Source organism: Perna viridis, chromosome 3, assembly GCF_037379345.1.
Source record: "Perna viridis isolate PV_CMFRI_1.1 ecotype Kerala chromosome 3, ASM3737934v1, whole genome shotgun sequence".
In the NCBI taxonomy this organism is placed as follows: Eukaryota; Metazoa; Mollusca; class Bivalvia; order Mytilida; family Mytilidae; genus Perna; species Perna viridis.
In genome coordinates, this window is record NC_142447.1 from 45915009 (window position 1) to 45923132 (window position 8124).

The 8124-nt window shown below is 34.1% G+C and overlaps 1 protein-coding gene across 4 annotated transcripts in view; it reads left to right on the forward strand.

The window, feature by feature from the left end:
• LOC148622485 (MFS-type transporter SLC18B1-like) overlaps positions 1–6779 on the forward strand; it is a 29707-nt gene extending 22928 nt beyond the window's left edge. For 3 of the 4 annotated variants that reach the window (XM_088572478.1, XM_088572477.1, XM_088572476.1), the window contains exons 11-13: positions 1639–1713; positions 3895–3988; positions 4319–6779. In XM_088572478.1, the coding sequence (XP_088428604.1) occupies positions 1639–1713; positions 3895–3988; positions 4319–4468 (319 nt within the window). In that variant the 3' untranslated portion in view covers positions 4469–6779. Of the gene's footprint in view, positions 1–500; positions 674–1638; positions 1714–3894; positions 3989–4318 lie in introns of those variants that run through there. The other variant, XR_015920662.1, reaches the window with a different exon arrangement.
• Positions 6780–8124: the final 1345 nt, after the last annotated feature.

Genomic DNA, 8124 nt, shown 5'->3' on the forward strand with positions numbered 1-8124 from the left:
GTTCTTCGAAGTTTGACACCTTGAGGTTCAACTGTAGTTAGATATACTTGAGAAGTTCAGTGTATCAATTTGAATGTACAACATACATGTATAATTTACAATGCTGTTAATGATATCTTAGAGTATTGCATGGCAATAAATAGTCACATACCAGCTGAAATTTCTTTGAACCAGTATTTAAATTAAATGAAAACTTCATTTATAAGTTGTAATAATAGAAAAAAGAACAGGTACAGAGTATTTGAAAACTAAATCCAAATATCTCCGGGGGTAAATATAAACTTAAGGTAAAATCTGAGATTCTATTCACAAGAGAATGTACCAGTAGGCTTATGTCAAAAGCAAAAGTCATTGAAATCCAATGTATAAAGAGGGATTTTTATATCATAATAAAAATAAGTAGACTCATTGAAACATTTCCTAATTGTAAACAGCTAAAAATTTGCAGTCAACTAACCCTGTGCACAGCACATCCAATAAACTAACCCCTGTCATGGCAGGTACAGTCCACTAACCCTTGCACAGCACATCCAGTCAACTAACCCTGACTGTACCACATCCAGTCAACTAATCTTGTGCGTACCACATACAGTCAACTAGACCTGTGCACAGCAGGTACAGTCAACTAACCCTGTGCACAGCAGGTACAGTCCACTAGCCCCATGCACAGCAGGTACAGTCAAATAACCTCCTGTACAGCACATGCACTCAACTAACCCCTATCACAGAAGGTACAGTCAACTAACCCTTTACACAGCACGTCCAGTCAACTAACCCTGTGCACAGCACGTCCATTCAACTAACCCTGTACACAGCAGGTACAGTCCACTAGCCCCATGCACAGCAGGTACAGTCAACTAACCTCTTGTATAGCACATGCACTCAACTAACCCCTATCACAGAAGGTACAGTCAACTAACCCTGTCTGTACCACATCCAGTCAACTAACCATGTGCACACCAGGTACAGTCAACTAACCCTGTGCACACCACGTCCAGTTAACTAACCCTGTACACAGCAGGTACAGTCAGATAATCCTGTACACCGCATGTCCACTCAACTAACCCTGTACACACCAGGTACAGTCAACTAACCATATGCACAATACATCCTGTCAACTAATCCTGTGCACAGCAGGTACAGTCAATTAACCCCATGTACAGCATGTCCAGTTAACTAACCTGGTGCACAGCATGTACAGTCAATTAACCCCAAGCACAGCAGGTACAGTCAATTAACCCAGTGCACAGCATGTTCAGTTAAATAACCCCATGCACAGCATCACCAGTCAATTAACCCTGTGCACAGCATGTCCAGTCAAGTGACTCAGTGCACAGCATGTCCAGTCAAATAACCCCATGTACAGCAGGTTCAGTAAACTGACCCTGTGCATGGCATGTACTTTATCTACAGTAAACAAACCTGTATGGAATTCATATTTAAAAGATGAAATGAGAATTGAGGATAACTTTCATAAAATGATTTGTCACTCATAATAACAGTATGCAATATATTTTTTTTAATGAAAAACAATGATGACAGCATATATCAGTACTGCTGGTTAAAAACACTTAATATAGAAAGTATCTGAATTCCAATTTAATAATAATTCTAGAATTAATTGGCTGTTTATTACAGACAAATGGGTATGCCAGAGAATATGGATACACATGGAATAGTGTCTGGGTTCTTCAATTCTTGTTTCTCTTTAGGGTAAGTTTTTGATTTTATGGGTGAAATTTTTTCAGACACAATTGATTTTGAGTTTGCTTTTACATCACGTGACATTCATGATGCTTAACCATGACAACCAAACCGATGTAGCTTACAACCTTGCATTTCATTGGACAAATGGGCTAGCAACCGTGAAATTTAAGGCTCCATTGGGGGCATTGTTGTCCAGAATATTTTCAATCACTTTATACATTGAGTTATCTTTTATGTATTGAATAATTGGAAATAGTTTACTTGTTCAACTAATAAAATAATTGAAGTATGAAACATAGCACAGTGACCACACAGTTCACCAAATAAAATCTTATTCAGACGTGGGTATTAACAAACTGAGAATATGTGTCGGCTATCTTTTTTAAAGATATTACTTGTTTTCTTATGAAGCTGATGAAGTCTTCTCAAATGTAAACTTTGTGGGATGTAATATAACCACATGCATATGTGCATACAGGAATTTATGTTTGGACAAAAATTGTAAAAATGAGGGGCGTTGGACTTAAGTGTTTTTCAGCATAAATTAACTTGTTCACATGTGCTGTTCTCAACTCCGTCTCAACGACTTGCAGGATTGTTATTAAACTTAATTGGGTGTTCGATTACCATATGGAAATGTGCATATTATTACGAATTTTTGTTTGGACACCAATAAAAGAAATTGTGACCATTGGAACTTAAGCGTTTTTCAGCAAAACTTGGTTTGATGCATTGTCAGCACCTCCTCAATGACTTGCAGGGTTGTTATGAAACTTATTGTGTTAAATTAACTTATTTGGATGAGCATATTGTCAGGAATTTATGTTTCAACAAAAATTGTAGAAATGATGGTTGTTGGAACTTAAGCATTTTTCAAGAAAACTTGGTCCAATGTGTTGTCCACAACTCCTGCTTAATGACTTGCAGGATTGTAATGAAACTCAATGGAGTGTAAGATTACCATATGGAGATGTGCATATTGTCAGAAATTAGTCATAATCTTGTTGTTATGTTAAGAAATATCACTGATTGCTGTTTGGAGTTGAGTGTTTTAGAATTGGCTGCAAAATAGTGCATAGTTGGTCCCCAATTCAGGCCGTGGGGGTACTAGTCCCGTTTAGGGCAATGTACAATTTATTCCTCCACAATTTTTTGCAGTTGTATAATGGTATGGCGCCATTGTAGTCGTCTGTTGTTATTTATTAATGGTCTGTGTTCTTGGGTCTAGTGTGATAATTTGAATATTAGAAATTTTACAATAAGGTTTTAAATCAATCATGAAAAGCAGGTAGGAATTGATTTTTTTGGATTATGACTTCAACTGTTTTGCAATTAGGGGATGAAAGGGAAAAAAACATGCATTTCAGAATCGAACAATATAACTCGGGCATGAGCACATGGATCTCTAATCACTCTTTGTTATAGAACATTGAAGAAATGTGCTTTTGCTTGAGTTATAGTTACATTTGGAATAAAATAAAAACAGGGTTTAATTTTTGGGGTGAAGTCTTGAACCATGCAGGTATTGGGGCAGAAAAGTGTCAAAAACAAGCCTTTTTTTTATACCCGCAGCAAATGAAGTTTGGGGGAGGGAATGCAGGTTTCACCCTATCTGTCTGTCTGTCTGTCTGTCATAACTATTTTCTAAACAGCTTGCAGCATTGTTATGAAACTTTGTAGGATGTAATATAACCACAAGGAGATATACATACTGTCAGGAACTTATGTTTGAAAGAAAATTGTAGAAATGGCTGTTGAACTTAGGCATTTTTCAGCATACTTTGGTTTCATGCATTGTCTGCAACTCTTCCTCAACAACTTGCAGGATTGTTATGAAACTTAATGGGGTGTTAAATTACCATATTGTGATTTGTATATTGTCAGGAATTTATGTTTTAAAGTAAATATGCAGTTATAATTTGTCAAAACACATTGTTTTAGAAATGGCAGCAAAATTGTTTGTCAAAAAAGTGCTTAGTTAATCCCCCATAAAAATTGGGTCCAACATGAATTGTGTGTCCACATTGGTCCATAAATGTACAAGGTTAAACAGGGTGAGGGTAGTACTAGTCCTGTTAGGGGCAATGTCTAATTGAGTTAAAATCACAAAGCAAAGAGCAAATCTGAATGATGTCGAGTAGTAAGTAGGAATAACAAAATAAGCCATCTTCTTCTCATCTCTTTCAGGGCATTTTTAGGACCAACAGTGGGAGCTGCTGTAGTTGATAAATGGGGGTTCAGTTGGGGTGCAACAGGAACAGCAGGAATATATTTCTTGGCTGTAAGTATTCCTTCCACTTGTGTGGACCTCAAACTTCATGTACATGTAAGGAAATTGTTTAAGCATTTAGAATTTTGATATGCATATGATATATATACCGAATAAAATGATGCTATTAGAATATGTGTGAATGGCAAAGAGTAGAAGCAATTACATTATGTAGTTTACAAATATGGAAAGTGGCTCAGTGTCACATAGATTTAACTTCCTGCAATGTTTCTATAAAGTATTTGATGGGGGTGTGAAATCTGATGAGGGTATTACAATTTATGAAATTATAAAAAAAATAGTAACAGCAAAATCTCATTACTTTTCTTTTTATTCTTTCAGGCCATGGTGTTTTTTGTTTATACTATATGTTCATCATCATGTCTACAAACAAATAGTCATGGAAATACTTTTTCTAACACAGTGTACGTGGAAGTTGACGGAGGAAGCAGTGAAAAGGATTTTGCTTCTAATAGAGAGACTAATACATAATTTAGCTGGAGTTTACTGTTAAACAGTCCAATAATTTCAGTATACTGATCTCCTTGCCATAAGAAAAACTTTTGAAAGTGTCGAGTTCAAGTCTCAGAGAATCATTCATTTCAATGTACTTGCTTATGTACATTTGTACCTCAAGTGTATACCTCAAATGTATACCTCAAGTAATGTCACACTTTGTATCAAATATACATTAGGTATTTGGAGGCAACAGAAATTTTTTTAAAAATATCAACATTTAATTACTACAAGAAAAAGAATGTGTTTGGCAAACTCATTTTTGTCTATTTTATAGTGGAATACTAATTTTTTGAATATTTTCTCTTAACTACATAAATATATTAACCTTCAACTTTGGCAAATTCAGCTTTTTTGCCATCATAAATTAGGGTTTACTACTTTTATTGAAGTTAATATATATTTATCAAAGGAAAGTCACAATTTTACCTGTATCATGAATAGTGAAAGCAAATCTAGTAGCAACTTGACTGCTTGTGACCATACATTTCTTCCTCCATTTGTCTAAAAATTATCGTTGAAATGGAGGGATAACAATTTAAAAATGGTCAATTTTAATGATCTTCAGAGTTTTAATGGCCTGTTCTTTAACATTCTTTGTAAAAAGATTTGATTTTACGGGGATATTTCAGCTGGAATGTGATAAATGGTGCATGGCTCCTCTAATTCCAATCACTAGAAATGTATGATAGATTACGGGTAAGTCATAGTTACCGGTATCCCACCTGTAGTCAATAACAGAATAGTACATACATTACATGTTTTTGCAGTTAAGAGTGTATTTCTATTTTATTACTTGGGACAGTACTTCTGTTTTGTACTTGGGAACATGTTTCTGTCTCTAATTTTGAAATGTACTTCTGTGTGTGTATCTTCATTTTAACCAGAAAATCTGTTTGAATTTTTTCTCTTCATTTTAACCAGACACATAAGTTTGAATGGTAACTGTATGAAGTTTGGAGATTATGGCATAATATCATTTTGTTTTTATCTGACAGCAATAAGTTGTTGTTATATGATGATATGGCACTGTCGCTATGCTGTTGATTAGCCTGTAGTTATTAGTAGGTTGATATTTATAACATTTTACAGCAAGATTCTAACCACAAAAGGAAAAGTTGGCATTGGTCTTTGGTGTTATCTGTTGTAGAATTCAGGGTTCAAGAGGGGCTGTATCTTTTCATAACTTCAGTAAAAGCATATGGATGTTTATGATATTGTTTCACAAAGGTCAGACTGGGATTCATTTGTTTTGAAATGAGGGGCCCAAAAGGAGGTCAAACAGAAGCATTTTGCTAAGTCCAGGAAAATATATAAATTTATTGATCTCTTTGGCATTGTATTACAAGGTACCATACCATCAATGAAGGAGAATTACTGAGTTATCAAACTGACAAACTTGAGGCTATAGTCAAAAAGAAAATCCATATCACAAATGTCAATATCATGGCAGAAACTGAAAAGTTGGAAACAACCACAGTCAGAAATGGTTTTATAGCACTTTAAACTCTGCTGTTATTACAGTTGATTGTTTCTAGTTTATTGCAGTACAAACAGGCAGCATAAAATTGCCTCCTGGCAAATTTGTCAAAATCAGTAGGCAAAAAAATACAGAGGATATATGGATGATATTATAAAAATCTATTCTCTGTAATCTTTTGTCAGAAACAGAATATTTCTCAGTAAAATCAGATCTGGATATTGGAAATAAAGGAAAATGGGGATTATTTTAGGAATTGTTATTTGAAACAGTTTTGAATTAGGGGATAAAAGGAGACAAGAAACAATCATTTTCCTTATGTTTGGATGAAAACTTGTTAAAAAATAATGGTTTGCTTGGAAATCATACTGCAAGATGCCGTACCCCCAAAAATATGCTAGTGTTGATTTTAGGGGTGGTGACTGGAATGATTTAGGAATTAAGAGCCAAAAAGGGGCCACTTCAATTTTGGTCAAATTCTTATCCTGGGTCAAACGTCTAATTGAAATCAAAATTCAAAGTTGTATCAAGCTTGAATTGTGTGTCCAAACTTGCCCTAGATGTTCAAGGTTGGACCTCTGCCATTGTATCAAGTTGCACCCTGCAAAGCATTATATTGTGATCTCCCCTGTTGGAATTCTTTAAAGATTAATTTTTTTTATAGATGGATTGCTTTATATAATTTTATTAAATTGTCTACTTTATATTGTTCTTTAGTGTAATTTGTTATAATTATATTGTTTTATAATCTTTGTTATTAATTGCAAATCCTCTATATTTATTTGAAATAAAAGAGAAAAAGCTGTATTATTTCTTTTATTTGATAACTTATGGGTAATTGTTTTATGCATACAAATTTTCAATGCATAACTTATTCTCTTTTGTTTTCTGTAATGACACTAGTGGGGTGTGTCCCTTGGGCTTGCAGTCACACAGTTTGTTCTAGTGTTTTGCACCCCTCCCAAATCTCTTTCAGAAGGTTTCTTCATCTAAATCAAAATGGAAATTAAATAAAATCAAAGACTGAAGTCTTCCATAGACCTGTAATTAAATAATAGGTCTCGGAATCTTCTAAGTCGCTAATCATCAAATATTCTATATGCCACTGACTTCCTTTAACATCCAGGTGATTTCAATGCTCTACTGAACTTAACTCCTAATCAATCAGTGATTCTCTCAATGCATGGACTTGGTTCAGAATTCAAAAAATCACAAATTTTAGTTAGCTGAAACTTGGAAGATTTTAGGACGATTGATATATATATATTCATGTTTTTTTTCCATTTCACATCTTTTGACATATTGTACATTTGTACATTACTAGCAAAATAGGTTTATTCCTTTTTCAAAAATAATTTATTCTTGACATTTTAGAACGTTTCAAAGCTTATAGATCAGTTTTAAGTAGCACTCCAGCAAAGATCATGCAAAATGCAATTCATGGGGAAAAAGCCTACATATTTTTATTTTTGATATTTTGTTTGCATTGGCTTAGTAAACAGAAATAAACATTGATTTTGCATATAACCGGTGTTTTTAGCAGATAAAAACTATAGAATGCACTGTAGACTTGAAAATTAAGGGAGATAACTTGTTAATGACACTCAAGTAAAAAAGAATCTGTTTGATTTTCAGTGTTGATTATCTCCTAAGAGCAGGCAGATTTGAATGAATAATTACACATTTCATAATATAGACCCATAAAACAACTTAATTACAAAAGCAAAAATATGTAGCCTTTTAGGAGATGCATCGCATTTTTCAGATTTTGCCTAATTCTTACATATACAGCTAATTAAAGGCTCATTAGAGTTGTGCTATGATGGTTTTTGTGTACACACTTTACTTTTGAACTTTGAGTTTTGTTGTATGATATAACACAACAGTTTGTCAATCAGCTAAGATCGACAAATTGCGATATGCTCTATTTAAAATCAGGTAACTTCATAACCGTGATGACACAAATGTTTCTCAATCAAAACAACTCGGAGACTAGGTGTTTCTCGGGTATTAAACAGAAAGTTCAATGCTAATCTATCATCTCATATCTTAATGTAAACTTCCCACTCTCATACAAATAAAAAACACATGTAGAACACATGTACACGTATAGTATTTAAGAGGCACATTTTGATCTCGTATTCAGCTAGAA